This window comes from Rhinopithecus roxellana, chromosome 3 (genome assembly GCF_007565055.1).
Source record: "Rhinopithecus roxellana isolate Shanxi Qingling chromosome 3, ASM756505v1, whole genome shotgun sequence".
Lineage (NCBI taxonomy): Eukaryota > Metazoa > Chordata > Mammalia > Primates > Cercopithecidae > Rhinopithecus > Rhinopithecus roxellana.
Window position 1 is genome coordinate 12433332 of NC_044551.1, and position 20083 is coordinate 12453414.

General features: G+C 37.1%; 1 protein-coding gene across 5 annotated transcripts in view; it reads right to left on the reverse strand.

Annotated features, from left to right (window-relative positions):
* The window catches only part of CDH12 (cadherin 12), a 1165810-nt gene that overhangs the window by 346804 nt on the left and 798923 nt on the right, over window positions 1–20083 (reverse strand). For all 5 annotated transcript variants that reach the window (XM_030927855.1, XM_030927854.1, XM_030927857.1 and 2 more), the window contains one exon: window positions 5327–5742. In XM_030927855.1, coding sequence (XP_030783715.1) covers window positions 5327–5557 — 231 coding nt within the window. In that variant the 5' untranslated portion in view covers window positions 5558–5742. The remainder of the gene's footprint in view (window positions 1–5326; window positions 5743–20083) is intronic.

The following is a 20083-nucleotide window of genomic DNA, read 5'->3' on the forward strand; positions in this document are numbered from 1 at the left end:
GCTTCCCTCATTGCTAACACAGCAGTCTGCGATCTAACCGCAAGGCAGCAGCGAGGCTGGGGGAGGGGCGCCCACCATTGCTGAGGCTTAAGTAGGTAAACAAAGCTGCTGGGAAGCTCGAACTGGGTGGAGCTCACAGCAGCTCAAGGAAACCTGCCTGGCTCTGTAGACTCCACCTCTGGGGACAGGGCACAGTTAACAACAACAACAACAACAACAAAAGCAGCAGAAACCTCTGCAGATGCAAACGACTCTGTCTGACAGCTTTGAAGAGAGCAATGGATCTCCCAACATGGAGGCTGAGATCTGAGAAGGGACAGACTGCCTGCTCAAGTGGGTCCCTGACCCCTGAGTACCCTAACTGGGAGACATCCCCCACTAGGGGCAGTCTGACACCCCACACCTCACAGGGTGGAGTACACCCCTGAGAGAAAGCTTCCAAAGTAAGAATCAGACAGGTACACTCGCTGATCAGCAATATTCTATCTTCTGCAACCTCTGCTGCTGATACCCAGGCAAACAGGGTCTGGAGTGGACCTCAAGCAATCTCCAACAGACCTACAGCTGAGGGTCCTGAAGGTTAGAAGGAAAACTATCAAACAGGAAGGACACCTATACCAAAACCCCATCAGTACGTCACCATCATCAAAGACCAGAGACAGACAAAATCACAAAGATGGGGAAGAAGCGGGGCAGAAAAGCTGGAAATTCAAAAAATAAGAGCGCATCTCCCCCTGCAAAGGAGCGCAGCCCATCGCCAGCAACGGATCAAAGCTGGTGAGAGAATGACTTTGACGAGATGATAGAAGAAGGCTTCAGTCCATCAAACCTCTCAGAGCTAAAGGAGGAACTATGTACCCAGCGCAAAGAAACTAAAAATCTTGAAAAAAGAGTGGAAGAATTGACAGCTAGACTAATTAATGCAGAGAAGGTCATAAATGAAATGACAGAGATGAAAACCATGACACGAGAAATACGTGACAAATGCACAAGCTTCAGTAACCGACTCGATCAACTGGAAGAAAGAGTATCAGCGATTGAGGATCAAATGAATGAAATGAAGCGAGAAGAGAAACCAAAAGAAAAAAGTAGATAAAGAAATGAACAAAGCCTGCAAGAAGTATGGGACTATGTAAAAAGACCAAATCTACGTCTGATTGGGGTGCCTGAAAGTGAGGGGGAAAATGGAACCAAGTTGGAAAACACTCTTCAGGATATCATCCAGGAGAACTTCCCCAACCTAGTAGGGCAGGCCAACATTCAAATTCAGGAAATACAGAGAACGCCACAAAGATACTCCTCGAGAAGAGCAACTCCAAGACACATAATTGCCAGATTCACCAAAGTTGAAATGAAGGAAAGAATCTTAAGTGCAGCCAGAGAGAAAGGTCGGGTTACCCACAAAGGGAAGCCCATCAGACTAACAGTAGATCTCTCAGCAGAAACTCTACAAGCCAGAAGAGAGTGGGGGCCAAAATTCAACATTCTTAAAGAATTTTAAACCCAGAATTTCATATCCAGCCAAACTAAGTTTCATAAGTGAAGGAGAAATAAAATCCTTTACAGATAAGCAAATGCTTAGAGATTTTGTCACCACCAGGCCTGCCTTATAAGAGACCCTGAAGGAAGCCCTAAACATGGAAAGGAACAACCAGTACCAGCCATTGCAAAAACATGCCAAAATGTAAAGACCATCGAGGCTAGGAAGAAACTGCATCAACTAACGAGCAAAATAACCAGTTAATATCATAATGGCAGGATCAAGTTCACACATAACAATATTAACCTTAAATGTTAATGGACTAAATGGTCCAATTAAAAGACACAGACTGGCAAACTGGATAAAGAGTCAAGACCCATCAGTCTGCTGTATTCAGGAGACCCATCTCACATGCAGAGACATACATAGGCTCAAAATAAAGGGATGGAGGAAGATTTACCAAGCAAATGGAGAACAAAAAAAAGCAGGGGTTGCAATCCTAGTCTCTGATAAAACAGACTTTAAACCATCAAAGATCAAAAGAGACAAAGAAGGCCATTACATAATGGTAAAGGGATCAATTCAACAGGAAGAGCTAACTCTCCTAAATATATATGCACCCAATACAGGAGCACCCACATTCATAAAGCAAGTCCTTAGAGACTTACAAAGAGACTTAGACTCCCATACAATAATAATGGGAGACTTCAACACTCCACTGTCAACATTAGACAGATCAATGAGACAGAAAGTTAACAAGGATATCCAGGAATTGAACTCATCTCTGCACCAAGTGGACCTAATAGACATCTATAGAACTCTCCACCCCAAATCAATAGAATATACATTCTTCTGAGCACCACATCACACTTATTCCAAAATTGACCACATAATTGGAAGTAAAGCACTCCTCAGCAAATGTAAAAGAACAGAAATTATAACATACTGTCTCTCAGACCACAGTGCAATAAAAGTAGAACTCAGGACTAAGAAACTCAATCAAAACCGCTCAACTACATGGAAACTGAACAATCTGCTCCTGAATGACTACTGGGTACATAACGAAATGAAGGTAGAAATAAAGATGTTCTTTCAAACCAATGAGAACAAAGATACAACATACCAGAATCTCTGGGACACATTTAAAGCAGTGTGTAGAGGGAAATTTATAGCACTAAATGCCCACAAGAGAAAGCTGGAAAGATCTAAAATTGACACTGTAACATCACAATTCAAAGAACTAGAGAGGCAAGAGCAAACACATTCAAAAGCTAGCAGAAGGCAAGAAATAACTAAGATCAGAGCAGAACTGAAGGAGATAGAGACACAAAAAACCCTCCAAAAAATCAATGAATCCAGGAGTTGGTTTTTTGAAAAGATCAACAAAATTGACAGACCGCTAGCAAGCCTAATAAAGAAGAAAAGAGAGAGGAATCAAATAGACGCAATAAAAAATGATAAAGGGGATATCACCACCATCCCCACAGAAATACAAACTACCATCAGAGAATACTATAAACACCTCTACGCAAATCAACTAGAAAATCTAGAAGAAATGGATAATTTCCTGGACACTTACACTCTTCCAAGACTAAACCAGGAAGAAGTTGAATCCCTGAATAGACCAATAGCAGGCTCTGAAATTGAGGCAATAATTAATAGCCTACCAACCAAAAAAAGTCCAGGACCAGATGGATTCACAGCTGAATTCTACCAGAGGTACAAGGAGGAGCTGGTACCATTCCTTCTGAAACTATTCCAATCAATAGAAAAAGAGGGAATCCTCCCTAACTCATTTTATGAGGCCAACATCATCCTGATACCAAAGCCTGGCAGAGACACAACAAAAAAAGAGAATTTTAGACCAATATCCCTGATGAACATCGATGCAAAAATCCTCAATAAAATACTGGCCAACCGGATTCAGCAGCACATCAAAAAGCTTATCCACCATGATCAAGTGGGCTTTATCCCTGGGATGCAAGGGTGGTTCAACATTAGCAAATCAATAAACTCATCTGACAAAGGGCTAATATCCAGAATCTACAAAGAACTCAAACAAATATACAAGAAAAAAACAAACAACCCCATCAAAAAGTGGGCAAAGGATATGAACAGACATTTCTCAAAAGAAGACATTCATACAGCCAACAGACACATGAAAAAATGCTCATCATCACTCGCCATCAAATTTAGAGAAATGCAAATCAAAACCACAATGAGATACCATCTCACACCAGTTAGAACGGCAATCATTAAAAGGTCAGGAAACAACAGGTGTTGGAGAGGATGTGGAGAAATAGGAACACTTTTACACTGTTGGTGGGATTGTAAACTAGTTCAACCATTATGGAAAACAGTATGGCAATTCCTCAAGGATCTATAACTAAATGTACCATATGACCCAGCCATCCCACTACTGGGTATATACCCAAAGGGTTATAAATCATGCTGCTATAAAGACACACGCACACGTATGTTTATTGCAGCACTATTCACAATAGCAAAGACTTGGAATCAACCCAAATGTCCATCTGTGACAGACTGGATTAAGAAAATGTGGCACATATACACCATGGAATACTATGCAGCCATAAAAAAGGATGAGTTTGCGTCCTTTGTAGGGACATGGATGCAGCTGGAAACCATCATTCTTAGCAAACTGTCACAAGAACAGAAAACCAAACACGGCATGTTCTCACTCATAGGTGGGAACTGAACAATGAGATCACTTGGACTCGGGAAGGAGAACATCACACACTGGGGCCTATCATGGGGAGGGGGGAGGGGGGAGGGATTGCATTGGGAGTTATACCTGATATAAATGATGAATTGATGGGTGCTGACGAGTTGATGGGTGCAGCACATCAACATGGCAGAAGTATACATATGTAACAAACCTGCACGTTATGCACATGTACCCTAGAACTTAAAGTATAATAAAAAAAAAAAAAAAAGAAAAAAGAAAAGAAAACAAGGTATGTAGAAAAAAAAAAGAATTCACAAAATCAAAATAAAATATAATACGTATTTCTGGGGGAAATTTTTTTGTGTGTGATGGAGAAGTCACACTGTTCTAGACATGGGCGAAAAATTTTTTATTAAACAAAAATAAGTAGTAGAACATAACTGTCCTGAAACAGACAGTTGCCACCAAGTATTTTGTGAAAAAAATTAAATTTTCATAAAGTTGCCATAAGATTTTTAAATTGTATGCTCTGTTGATGTGTACATATTTGGGTTCCAAAATTTATTACTTCAGCCATAAATACATTTATAAATATCTGCTGAATATATAGAAATTATTTATAAAGCTTTAGCAAGCCAAATTGAATACTTCAGAACCACAATCCAAATGGCACGTCACATTTTAATGGGAAAGAAGAAGAAATACATCCTTGTCATTAAAGAACACCAAGATCAGTTTAGATCATTTATGCCTGGTGATTCTTCTGTGTCTCTTATTGCTAAACATCTCCAATTTGGCTGTGAGCAATAAAAATGATAAACTATACTGATACTATCGTTCTAACTATGGTTACAATTATGCTTAATAACATTTTCAGATTTTAACTTCATGTCTTCAGCAAAGAATGTCGAAAATTGAACCAAACCTATCTTATTTTCATTAAAATAATCAGGAATAATTAAAGCGAAGGAGATTTAAATGATATTCTGAAGCTTACCCGGGCCATTAAGTCAGGAAGATAAACCGGCTCTCTTGGATTTCAATTCCAGTGTTCTAGTCACTGGTTTGTTCAACTCCCATGCAAAACATCCATACAAAATACACAATGCATATTCCCCCTTCCTATCAAGTGGTTGTCAAAAGAAACACGCCATTACCTTTCCCACATACTGAGGCTCGGAGCCCATGTATTCTTCCAGCACAAAAAATTGATTCCATACCCAGCCACGTTTAACACGTTGGAAATGTGACCGTTGTCCTGGCAGATGGATAACATTTTCTCTTGGCTCTGTGGCTAAAGTCTGCTGTGGCTGTGGTTGTAGTGGTGTTAGGAGACCTCCATCAAACAGAACCCAGAGAAGCAGGGATAAACAGTTCCTTGTAAGCATTGGCAAAGGCTTTCCTACAGCAGAGTAATAAAACTCCAAAACTTAACGTAGAATTGTGGAATCCAGGTTTGAGGTGTCTGTGGCCTCCACCACTTAGCTTCTTGTTTTATTGCAGAAATGATAATGCAGGCATTAATCCTTTTGATGAAAAGGCTTCTGCTGTATTATATTCCATCTAAAGGGACCTATGAAATAGATTAACAAAGATACATTAAATTAATAATATTGCATGATGATATTCATCACAACTCTCCCTATATCTGCCAACATTTAAGGAAACGGAGAAGAAAGACTATAAAAGAATTATATTAGTAAATGGTCACCGCTATTCGCCATTTTAACTTGCATAAATTGTCTGAGTTTTTTACAGACTTGAGAAAATATTAGTTACAAGGAAGCAAAAGGTGCATTATAAACAGAAATGATATTTTCAAACAATTGGCAAAACATTTTAAGGAGAAAAATACAGATTGCTATTTTAAAGTGAGCTATTAAGTTAGAGCAGGATCTTGCAACTTCAGCATTATTGACATCTTAGGGTTGATAATTCATTATTGCTGGGAAGCTATTTTGTGCATTTTAAGATTTCTAGTAGCACTTTTTTCTTCTATTTAATAGATGACAGTAGCACCCCTTCCCATATCTGGTTTGTGACAAGAAAAAAGTATCTCCAGACATTGCCACATATCCCCTAGGGGATCAAAAAAATGCCAAAATTAAGAACCACAATGTAGAGAATAAAGAAAACACAATTCTTAAAAAGCAAAAAGCCCCTGAAGTTAGAGAATAGAAAGATAAGACGATCTAAAGAACAAGAGAAATTCTTACATGTAAAATTGAATGATCTTACTACAATGTAAATGATGGATACGATGTTAGAAGTCTTTATAAATTTAAATTATCTTAAAAAATGTTTCTCTAGCCTAGATATACCAGAAACCTTGACAATGTGAGTATTACTTTATAGATGTTGTGTAGCTCAGAGAAAAGCTGGATCCCTACCAGAAGCACAACTTTTACTCTGCATTTAGGTAAAATGACTTTTGAGCTTTCTCTTATAACAAATGTTTTTAAATTCACTTGTCTAATATTCATTGAGTGTCTATAATACACTGTCTTTAATTATCTGGTAGATAAGAAAACAGACACAATCTTTGTCTTTCTAAAATCACAAACAGAAAATAAACAGTCAAATAAATAACTGAGGGCAAATTATGCTGATGGGGGAGAAGAAAAAGCAAACAAGAATATCCTGAGGGTAAAACCCAAGTTGGCCAAAGCCTGTGGTAGGTGATAATTGCACTGGGGTCTAAAGGAATAAAAGCATTCCTGTATTTTCTAAGCAGGCATGATGAAATGTGGCTCTAGCACCAGGGTGATTTTATGCATTTGGCTCTAGGGTCACAGTGCTTCGAGCCTGTAAGGTTGCTAAGGGCCAAAAATGTTGGAAGCCAGAAAATATATATAATGCTTCCAAAAAAAGAGAACTAAAATCAAAATCAATGCATGTTTAATTAAATGTCTATAAAACATGGCATTTTTGTCAACTAGTCAGCTGCAATTCAGATCAATGCGTATTCACTTATGTGTAATGTAATAAAAATGCTTAATGAGTTCTTCATAAATATTGAAATTTAAATATTAAATGTGGAAGTAGTAATTCACCATACTTGAGATAAGATGTGAGATGGGGAATGTCGGAAAAGTATTTTACACGGCAAACCTAAAAAATAAAAATAAAAATAAAAGCGGATATAATTTTTTCTTCTTTATAAGAGTGTAACTGTAACTGTTAGATATTGGCAAAAGCATACTTTGTCTTTTTTTTGATCTTTTCATTCTGACAAAATAATATTTATAAAAACTTAAGTTAGATCTGCCTTGTCCAATATGGAAACCACTAGTCATATGTGCCTTTTTAGTTAAAATGTGGCAGTTTGGGATCATGATGTGCTCTACTTTTAAATTATATGTTGAATTTCAAAGACAGTACAAAAAATAAGAAGATATCATATCTTTTTTTATTACTTGACATGATGGTATTTTGGATATTTAAGGATAAATAAATACACATTATTAAAATTAATTTTGCTTATTTATTTATTTTTATTTATTTTTTTAAGATGGAATCTTGCTCTGTCTCCCAGGCTGGAGTGCAGTGGTGTAATCTCGGTTCACTGTAATCTCCGCCTCCCGGGTTCAAGAGATTCTTCTGCCTCAGTCTCCCGAGTAGCTGGGACTATAGGTGTGTGCCACCAGACCCGGCTAATTTTTTGTATTTTTAAAAGTAGAGACGGTGTTTCACCATGTTGGCCAGTATGATCTCTATCTCCTGACCTCAGGATCTGCCTGCCTCAGCCTCCCAAAGTGCCAGGATTACAGGTGTGAGCCACCTCGCCCGGCCTCTTTCCAATTTTTTAATATGTTTACGGGCAAATTAAAATTTGATATGCAACTCACATTTACATTTTGAATTATTTTCCATTGGACAGCACTGATTTAGAAAATACAGTCTGAATCACAAAGTGTGATTTCTATTTAAGCAATTTATTCTTAACATTCAAAGTAAAATATCTAACATGAACTGCCATCATATTTGTGGTAAAAATACATTAGAAAGTAAGAGAGCATTTTGCATCTATTTCAATAACGTGTAAGCAGGGTAATGTATGTTTGTTTTCTCATTTGTTTTTAAGTTTAAATTGCTAGGATTAACCTCTAAGGTGTTTTAATTTCTTGAATTTTTTTGTTTCTTCCATGTTTCATCCCATACTCATACCAATCCTATTCCAAGCATATCCGTTCAGATTGGGAGATAAATATAAGGAGAAAAGTGGGTGACAGAAACTCTGACTTCCCAAATCTATTCTAGAATATGCCATTAGGTTGTATTTCTGCCTTCCTGTTCTATTAAACCTTCTCTTTCACTATTTTGGGAATATGAGGTATTAACACTCAGACTTTAGAAAACACTGACATCTAAGGTCATCTCTCAAGACAAGTGTCTTTTCATTGTATATTAGAGATTTTTGAGGTTGGACATATGACTACATTCATCATCATTGTCTCCAGTCTGGTCCAAATTCTCCCTTTCCCTTAGAAGTCAAAGGTGTCTAAAATCTGAGTTATGACTCCCTATCAGAGTAATCTTTTAGAAGTTTTCATCCACTCACATCACTTTCCATCTGTCGGTTGTGCTAGAATATGTGTCTATAGTGTGGGGAAGTTAGTGAATAAGTGATTGGTAAGTAGAGAGAAATGTGAATTTAACATGCAAAGTGCAGTAGTCCCTGCTTATTTGTGAAGGATATATTCCAAAATGCCCAGGAGATGCCTGAAACCAAGGAGAGTACCGAAGCTGTTATCCATCAATCAGAACACGTTGCTGTTTATGTCTTCCACCCACAAATTTTATACTTTTTCCATTTTAACTAAGCACGTATCATGGGGCTGTAACTTTTGGAGTTTTGGGAGGTGGGACAGCAAAACTAGAAGGGATTTCTTTTTCATTCTTCACAATTTCATGGAGAGGTTTATTCTTACCATAGCAACCTCAGCATATGATTTATTTTCTTTCCTTATTAAGTAGAGAACTTTCACCTTTTCACATAAAGGGCACACTTTATGGTTCCTCTTTGGCATATCCAAGTTGCCAGCATCACTATTCTTGTACTTCGGGGCCATTATTAACTAACCTAAGGCTTTCTTGAATATAAGCACTCAATACTGTGACAGTCAATCTGCTAATCAAGAAGGATAAGTGACTCATGGGCAGGGAGTGTCTACCACGTGAATCCACTGCACAAAAAGACAATACACATCGCAGGTGGAACAGAAGTACATGCTGCAAAATTTCATCATGCTACTCTAAATGGTGCACAGTTTAAACCTTATAAATTGTTTATTTCTGTAGGTTTCTATGTAATATTTTTGGACTGCAGTTTATCACTGGTTACTGAAACCATGAAAAATGATGCAGGATAAGGGATGACTACTGTGTGTTGTTTCATAAGCCAATTCACCAACACGTAAACAGTTTGCACCACGAAACAACAGCAGCTAAATGCAAACTATGGTAATAAAGCTGAAGTTAACTGGAGCCACAGAGGAGTGCAATGTAGAATATGATGCCTGTTTCCCTCAGGCCCACATTCTGTTCTTACTTTGGCTCTTGTCGGACACAAATTCTATCATACTGTGCTGTGCTTCTTCCAGATTTTTGTGCCTCTCTCTCAAAGTAGGCTGAACCTTACTTGTATCCATGTTATCAAATTACCTTATTTTTGTAAGAATAGAATTTTATATTTACTAGGTATTTATTTAGCAATAGTTTATTTTTGCTGATATTTTCACTGGGATGGTGATTGCCGGTGGTGATTGTACAAGTTTTGGGGATCTGCACTTATCTTTTTTTTCTCTATGAGCCCTATTATTTTAATATGAATTTTGCAGAATGCAATGCTTTTAAAAAACTTGCACATCATACTTAGCAGAAGCACCTGTAATTAAAAACATAAAACTTTCTCCTTGAACATATTAAAATCCAGAACTGTAACATGATATTTACGAATTTAACAAGACCTGCATAATCGACCTCTGCATGCTCAACCCTTGCCATTCTCTTCCTTTCCTGAGTCCAAACTCCTTAGTTTTAATTCATATTAATAACAGTAATTAAAGTAATTTATATTAGAAGTATACTTATGTGATTGTTTACTCTTTTCTGGGTGGAGTGGTGGGGTAAAGAGAAGCCAGAGAGGAGTAATGGTGCCTATTTTATCAGTCATTCTGTTCCTGGGGTCTACACTATTACCTGGTAAATGATAGGCACCAAGTACATCTTCGTTAAGTTTGAATGAATAATTCATTGAATGCTAATAGCTAACCTTTATTGAAAACTTACAACATTCTACATAGTGTTGTATGTTCTGTGCCTATATAACAGCCCTGTGAAGGAGGTGGTATTATTACATCCATTTGATGAAGAAATGGAGAAACAGATGCTAAATGACTTGATCATGATCTACATGTTAGTACATAGCAGGTAGGCTTGAATCTGGGCAGTCTGACTACAGAGCTCACACTCTTAGATCCTCTACTGTGTTGTCCCACTGTTAACAGATGTAAAAATACACAAAACCTCAGGGGTTTCCAATCCTAGTAAAATAAGGAATATGTGCCTACAAACTTGAGTTTCAAGTTATTTTTCAAAACCTAAGCAGGTATTTCAATACTGGGCAACTTAAGCTTTCAGATACTTTTAGCTGTTTTGTAAAATTAGGAGATTTAAGCTATCAGGTCAATATAGTTCCTTTGAAGTCCAGAGATCCAAGACTCCCAGCTTTCCACCCACAAGGACTTGGGAAGGACATAATTTTAGGCAGAGGCAGGAAATAATAGACAGGGTCAGTGTTCTTACATGATTGCATAGTGACTGAAAATTCAGAAAGTGTTCCAACAGCCCAGCAAGGCACTAAACAGGTCACCAGGTTGAGTGATAAGAAGTAGCTGTTGTACAGAAAAGTGGGTATGAGGGTTTCCAACTGTTCCAGGCAGCTCTTCCTAGTGAACTTGAACTATGAATGTAGTCCTGGGTTCTGACAGATGAGATGACAGCCTGTTTGACCTACTTGACAATTCTAAATTTGAGAATTGCTTCTGGCATTGATATTATTACAAATAAATAAATTACTTAATAGAGTAATAAAAATATTGACTTTGGAACAAGATAGATCTGAAGTATCATTTTAAATGAAGGCACAGCATAGTTTTATGCTACGTAACTATCTGTTGAGTAGCATTTGAACTGTGGGGACACAATCAACAATGTTATTTTATTTGTGGAGCTGTATATAAATATGACTAAGTAAATAGTTTTTAATCTCATCCCTCAATGAGAACGTGTATGAGAGTGCATTTCCTAACTCCTGTCATTGTTTTATAATCCTAAAATCCATTTCAAGTCTGTATAACACTGCAGTCCTTTAGTGAACAGATGAACCAATGTTATTTTCGGTACATGATGCTGCTCCCAGCAGATCCCAGACTCTGGCCACGGTTGTCAGCCAGGGAGCTTTTAAAGTGCTATATCACAACAAAAATAATGCAAGGAGACTGAAGGACTCCAGTTCTTAAGTGAAAGGGAAACAACTCCCCCAGGCATGAAACACAGGCTAAATTACAAGGAAAAACTATATCAAGCCATCAACCTGGGTACACTTGCCCCAGCACCAATGGTGTTGTTATAAAAGCAAGAATAGAAAGCTTATTCTGTGGGGTCAGCACCCTATGGAAATATGTGAACCTTAAGAAAGACAGATTTGCTACAAAGGACATCATCAGAGGTACGTTTTATTCCATGTACCTGATTTTAGGCACAGTGATAAAATATTTATATTTGTCTATGCTTCCTCATCTTTTGGAGAGCCAGAGTGGTTTTTCAAAGACTTCTTAACTGTGATGATGACTCTCTGGAGCCCAACATCCCTTTTAGCAGGAAGGATTTTTTTTTTTTAAAAATGGTCATATATCAAAGCAGCAGATATTCAGTTGTGAAATACTTACTGACAGTAACACTTTCTTTAAGTGTGCCTCCAAAGCTAAAAGATATACAAAGGCTGTGGTTTCCCTAGTTATTTATTTAAATGGGGCATGTTTGCTTCTAAGAATAACTCTTGAAAAAGGTCAAATATGTTCAATATAAATTACATTGAAAGGGTTCTCTTTGTCAGGGACAACTTATTAAGCTGAAAGATTTGTTAATTATTAAAAGGGGTTCTCTATTATGGGTAGCATAATACTAACTGCATACTGGAGAACTCTTTAATGGTGACTATGCTTGTGGTCTATTTAAAATTAATATTCCATGGAGTAATTTTTCAAGGGCACTTCTTAAAATGTAGAAGGAAAATAATACAACTTCCCCCACCTCCTCTGGTGAATAAATGACCCTTTAATTTGAAATAGTAATCAAAAATGATCCCCATTAAACAATATAAGGGGATGCTTTATTTTCCATGTTATATAAAAAAAAAAAACCAATGGCAGCATAACTTACGTAATCCAAAAATTATTAAAATGTCAAAAATATGCTTTATATTTTTTAATGTTATTCTTTACCTTGAAAACATTATTTTCTTTGACTTAACTTCATAAATTAAGCTTTCTGCTTCCCATGGTATGAAATGCATTATAATCAGTAAATAGTTAAAGACTTCAAACAAATCTGATAGTTTAAGAATATGACTCCCAGGAAAATTATTTGAAAGTTTCAATAGGCATTGTTATGCAAATTTTAAGCTTTGTTCAGGAAAACATGGTACTTTTTGAAAAGCCTTGGGAATAAGCATACATTCCTAATGCAGCTTTTTTGGTTCCAGTTAAACCTATCCTGAAAGGAAGTACGACTCTGTCTCTGGTATAGCAAACCCTTAACACTCACTCTTTTGTTTTATAAACTGCCTGCTGAGAGGCAGACATAGTAAACCAATCTCTGCTAATTCTTACCAGTAAAACAGAGGTGCCTGTAGGTGATTATTACTCAATGCTCTTAATTTATGGGGTTCATTAATCCTGCCTCTCTAGCTTGTCCAGATTCTACTCTCTACTTCACAAGTATGTTAGGAAGCCAAAATATGCTATTTGAATTTTATTTATTTATTTATGTATTTATTTATTTATTTATTATTTTGAGACAGAGTCTCACTTGGTCACCCAGGCTGGAGTGCAGTGGCGTGATCTCGTCTCACTGCAACCTCCGCCTTCCAGGTTTAAGCAATTCTCTGCCTCAGCCTCCTGAGTAGCTGGGATTACAGGCGTGCGCCAACAAGCCCCGTTATTTTTATTTTTTGTTTTTATTTTTTGCATTTTTAGTATCTTGACCAGGCTGGCATTGAACCCCTGACCTTGTGATCCACCCGCCTTGGCCTCCCAAAGTGCTGGGATTACAGGCGTGAGACACCGCGCCCGGCCCAAATTTTAACCGAAATGAAAATGGCTGCTACTGGTATCTCCTACAAGCCAAGAAAAAAAAAAAAAAGAAAGAAAGAAACTCAACATGGGACAGTACTTTATGGCAAGGGACAGAATTTCTCTTTTTAAGGAGAAAAGAAATTCGATCACATCTTTATTTTTGTGGTACGATTTTAACTGCATTGTTTGAAAACCCTTGATGGGCCGGGCGCAGTGGCTCAAGCCTGTAATCCCAGCACTTTGGGAGGCCGAGACGGGCGGATCACGAGGTCAGGAGATCGAGACCATCCTGGCTAACACGGTGAAACCCTGTTTCTACTAAAAAATACAAAAAATTAGCCGGGCGTGGTGGCGGGCACCTGTAGTCCCAGCTACTCGGGAGGCTGAGGCAGGAGAATGGCGTAAACCCGGGAGGCGGAGCTTGCAGTGAGCTGAGATCCGGCCACTGCACTCCAGCCTGGGCGACAGAGCAAGACTCCATCTCAAAAAAATAAAAAAAATAAATAAAATAAAAAAAAAGAAAACCCTTGATGGTGTATTCTGAAATTGATCATTTACCTCTGTGGTCTTTCTCCCAAAAATCTGTAAACCCACTCTAATCATAAGACAAGTAAGTATCAATTAAGAGATTTCCTATAACATGCCTCACCAGTACTTCTTAAAATGGTTAAAGTCGGTGAAAATAAGAAAAATCTGAGAACCTGTCAAAGCCAAGAGGAGCCTAAGCAGACATGACAACTAAATGCAATGGAGGGGATCCTGGAATATAAAAATAATCATAGGTAATAACTAAGGAAAACTGAAGAAAATGTGGACTTTAGATAATAATAATGTATCAATATTGGTTATTCACCTGCAAGAAGTATACTATCCTAATATAAGATGTACAGAAGAGGGGAAACTGGGACTCAGTTATGGCTAAAATAAGGTACAACCTACTTTCTGTCAGACACTGAACGAATTTACCAGAAGTAATGTGACAAGATCGGGGAAAAAAGTCCCGGCGTGGCGGCTCAAGCCTGTAATCCCAACACTTTGGAGGGGCAAGGCAAGCAGATCACTTGAGGCCAGAAGTTCAACAACAGCCTGGCCAACAGGATGAAACCCTGTCTCTACTAAAAAATACAAAAATTTGCTGGGTGTGGTGGCACACACCTGTAGTCCCAGCTACTTGGGAAGTTGAGGCAGGAGAATTGTGGGAACCCAGAAAGCAGAGGTTGCAGTGCACCGAGATCACGCCACTGCACTCCAGCCTAGGTGACAGAGTAAGACTGTCTCAAAAAAAGAAAAAAAGAGAATGAGAAAAAAAGAATTTGAGTCCTATTTAGACATTGCTTTGTGATGTATAGAAATCTTGCTAAAAATTCAAGGAGATCTCCATTTTGATTATTTAACAACGTGTAGAAGAAGGATACCTATGATGGAGAACACTTTGAATTTTCAAATTGCGTTCAAATTCTGTATCAACAAAATAAGGGAAAATGCTCCTGCAGGGATAGATTGAAGGTTTCCAGGAAGCCCCCCACTGGGGATTGATGGCGAGCTGCTCAGAAAATCAGCTCAGAGTAAGTTTAGAGAAAATTCCAGTTGTAGTGATACCATCAAAATTGTCTGAAGGCACTTAGACTCTATCATACCCCTGTGTGGTCTTCCTGAATTCCCAATTTTATGTAGTTAATCAGGACTGAATAAAAAATAAATGATGATAGGTGCATTCTGAGAGTGAAATTTAAAAGTAGGATGTAATGCTTCTGGAATGGCAGAGTAAGGAGTTATGCTGACATTCTACACAGCAAAGCAGCAAGTTCACTGAGAAAATTAGTTAATAATTATCATTTAAAGTCTCTAGAAATGTTCTTAAGTGTATTCAGCAAGCAAAATAACACTCATTGCCAGCTGTGTTTCTCATCCTTCTTGCCAGTCCTGAGTTGTAGAAACACCATTTCTAGTGGGTGTGGAGAAGAGAACCAAGACTTCCTTTTCCCCAGCGCGTCTCAGAGGATAAAAGCTCTATTTCAGATCCACCACGTCAAGCATACTGGGACTTCCTCTCCTTTCCTTTGGTCTCTTGTAGAGCAGAAGTTCCACATTCGTAAGGATAAATGAGAAGACCAAGGGCTGCAATCCCTATCACCACCACCACCACCACCACCACCAATGCCCCCTTAAAGAGGGAAGGTATCCCTAGAGGGTATGAGGGTCCCAACACCCAGTTTTGTTGCATTGGTATAGGCATTCCTCTCAGGGGTAGCAGAGGCCAAAAGGACAAAGGGCTCTACAGCTTTGTCTCAGGGGACATACTTTATTTGGACAGAGTGTAAACTTGTCTGATGTTGAAAGTAGTAAAAATCCAGCAGGTTGCAATTATGAGGAAGTTGGTGGTTCTGTGATACATGCAAAGGGACAATCAAGAAGAGCTCTCATGGGACCACGATCAACTCTGGGGATTGGTAAGGTAATTATACATATTAAGCTTTATTTTCTTACTACCAATCACTGCATAGCATGAGGCAGATGTGAAAGTGTCCTCCAAGGTAAACACAAAACTTTTGATGTGGCAGGAGCTCCACCTGCACAAAGGACTTAAATGCAGCTTCATACCAAATACTAACTGAACAACATGCTACTCTGACTCAGATGCAGCAGTACAATGGTAAAAAGTAAAAATCTAACTGGCTAAAGGGTCTTAAGAATAGCCATTGACCAGCAGGCTGTTTATACTGCCATTAGACAATATCATATGTGGCCATGATTAAAGATAGAAAACAGAAAAATTCTGAGCAGGCAGAGGCTAAAAACTGTGGGGGTAATAGATTTCGCGAAATGAGTTCATTCAATTCACTAAAGAGAAAAATGACCAAGCAAACAACAACAACCCCCAGGAAGGGGACTGGTGGTTGAGTAACTAGAACTGTTAGACTATATTACTTATAAAGTCAATTTCCCACAATTTTAAGACATGCAAAGAAACAGAAAAATGGGATCCACACATCGGGGGAGAAAATCAGAGAAACTAGTCATTGAAGGAGAAAATCAGAGAAACTAGTCATTGAACCAGACAGTGGACTTGGAAAGCAAGGAGGTCAAAGTAACATTATAAACATCTTGAAAGAACCAAATATAACCATGCATAAAGAATTAAAGGAAGGAAGATAGTTGATAATATCTCATCAAATAGAAAATGTTATTAAAAAGAGAATTTACTTTTTAAAAGCCATGTGGCAATTATAGAGATGAAAAATACAATAACAAAAATGAAAAAAATTTACTAGAGGAGCTCAACCCTAGATTTGATCTGAGAGAAGAAATAACCAAGATTAAAATTTTACAACGTATCTTCCTCAACTACAATATAATTAAATTAAAAATCAACTAAAAAATTTTTGGTACATCTGAGAACTACAGAAGAAAATATGAGAATTTCTGTAATTGGGGAAATTAAAAGATGAAAAAGGTCAAACAATGCAGTCTAAAATAACCAATTATTTAAAGAATAAAGTATAGGGAAATTAAAAAACACATTTGGAGATTAATTAAAATTAGAACAGAACATACAAATGTATATAATAAATAAAGTGCACATAGGTAGATTTATAACTGTAAGTGCCTATAATGTTTAAAAAAACTCAAATCAATAATTCAACCACCCCATTAAGAAACACGAAAAAGGCCAGGCACGGTGGCTCACACCTGTAATCCCAGCACTTTGAGAGGCTGAGGGGTGGATCATGAGGTCAAGAGATCAAGATCATCCTGACTAACATGGTGAAACCCTGTCTCTACTAAAAAAAAAAAAAAAAAAAAAAAAAAAAAAATTAGCCAGACATGGTGGCGGGTGCCTGTAGTCCCAGCTACTTGGGAGGTTGAGGCAGGAGAATGGCGTGAACCCGGGAGGCAGAGCTTGTGCAGTGAGCCGAGATCGCAGAGCCTAGATCGCGCTACTGCACTCCAGCCTGGGCAAAAGAGCGAGACTCCGTCTAAAAAAAAAAAAAAAAACAAAAAAACAGGAAAAAAAGAAGAGCAAACTAAACTCAAAGCAATCAGAAGGAGTAAAGATAAAGACTAAAGTGGAAATTAATAATGTAAAGAATGAAAACTATAGGTAAAATTAACACACCAAATTGTTCCTTTGAAAGGATTCACAAAAATGACAAATGCTTAGTTATAATTCTTACAAAAAACAATGAAATTACTAAAATCAGTAAAGAAGAAACATGATTATCAACCTTCTAACAATTAAAAAAGTACTATAACAAAGACTATGAACAACTTTATGCCAACAAATTAAACAACATTGATGAAATGAATACATTTTTAGAAAGACGAAAATTAATAATGCTTCAAAGGTTTAAAAGATCTGATTAGGACTACAACACATAAAGAGATCAAATTAGCAAAATTTCAGAACAAGATGTCTTCACAGTTGAATTCTACCAAACAATTCAAGAATAATTAATATAAAACCTCTGAAGACTAAAAAAAAAAAAAAAAAAGGAAGTTGAGGGAGCATATTCTGACTTATTCTGCGAGACCTTCAACATTACAATACCAAAATCCAACCAACACTTGACAAGATGAACACACACACACACACACACACACACACACAAACACACACACACACACCCTCCTGAATACCAATATCCCCTATGAATGTAAATGTAAGAATTCTCAACACAGTTCTGGCACACCAAATCCAGCAAAATACAAAAGAGATTATGCACTATGACCAAATGGGATTTATCTTATTACTGAAATGTTGATTTAATGTCCAGCAAATATTTAATGTAATACCCATGCCAATAGAATAAAGAAGAGACAAAACAGAGGCTCATGTCAATTACCTAGAACATGTATTTGACAATATTCAATATGTTTTATTGATAAAAACAATCAACAAAGTAGGAAGAAAAAGAAACACCCGCAAGCTGGTAAAGATAATCTACCCGGGAGGCTGAGGCAGGAGAATGGCGTGAACCCGGGAGGCGGAGCTTGCAGTGAGCTGAGATCCGACCACTGCACTCCAGCCTGGGTGACAGAGCGAGACTCCGTCTCAAAAAAAAAAAAAAAAAAAAAAAAAAAAAGATAATCTAACAAGTCTCCACCATTAATATTATGGTAATGGTAACAGACTTCACGTTTTCTCTCCAAGAACACAAACAAGAAAGGAAGGTACACTCTCCCTGTGTCTTTACGACATTCTAATGGAGGTTTTATTAGGCAAATTAGAAAAGAAAAGAGGGGAAATTTACCAGACTAGAAAGGTGAAAAAAAAAATTTATCTCAACTTACAAATGCCATGATCTTTTATATTAAATATCCTAAAGTATATATATATATATATATATATATATATATATATATATATATATAGCTTAGTAAATATTTTAAGGTATATACATTAGTTTAAGATGTGTGTGTGTGTGTGAGAGAGAGAAAAAGAGAGAGAAAAAGAAACAGAGAGAGTGTTAGAGGCCTGGCAGCATACAAGATCAATATACAAAAATCAACTGTATTTCTATACACTGAAATGTCATTAAAATTGAATGCCATTAAAAATGGCACTGAAAATTGAATTAAGAAAATACTTTCACTTACAATAGCATGTGAAAGATAAAATATTTAGATCAAAATCTAACAAAAGAAGTGAAAAGTGCATATGCTGAAAACCACAAATCATTGTTGCAAGAAATTAAAGAATGTCTATGTAAATGAGAGGGCATAAAATGTTCATAGATTGGAAAGTTAATATTATTAAGAAGACAATAACCCAAATTGATCCTTATGCAATTCCTATCAAAATTCAAGCCACAATAGTACAGCAATTGAAATGTTCATCCTAAAATTCATGTATAAATGAAAGGGACTCAGCAGAACATTAAAAACAGCCTTACACAAAAAAGTAAATAATTTGGAGTACTCACACTTTTCACTTTTAAAGCTTAAAACACCACTGCAATAATCACGACAGTGTGGTACTGGCATAAGTATACACCTAGAAGTCACAGAATGGAACAGAGATCCTAAAATAAAAGGGTCCATCCTGAGTGAATTTTTGCATATGGTGGCAGTGGAGGATTAAATTCATCTTTTTTTATGCGGATATCCAATTGCCCCAGGACCATTGTATCTAATACTGCTTGTAGAAAATCAGTTGCCTAACAATAAGTTTATTTTAGGATCTCTGTTTTCGCAGTAATGATCCTGGGGCAAACAGATATCCACATGAAAATGATGACTTTCATCCTCTACTGCCACCATATGCAAAAATTCACTTAGGATGGATCATAGACCTTATTTAAGAGTTAATACTGTAAGATTCTTATACAAAAACATAGAATAGGCAATTCAGTATGTTTAAAAATATATGACTTCAAAAGCCCAAGTGATGAAATAAAGATAAGCTGGACTTTAGGAAAATTACCAATTTCTTGCTTCAAAGAACACCAATATGGAAGTAAAAAGATAACCCACAGAATGCAAAAAAAGTATGTTCAAATTATTCACTTGACAAGAGACTTGTATCTCAATATATAAAGACCATTTATTATTCAA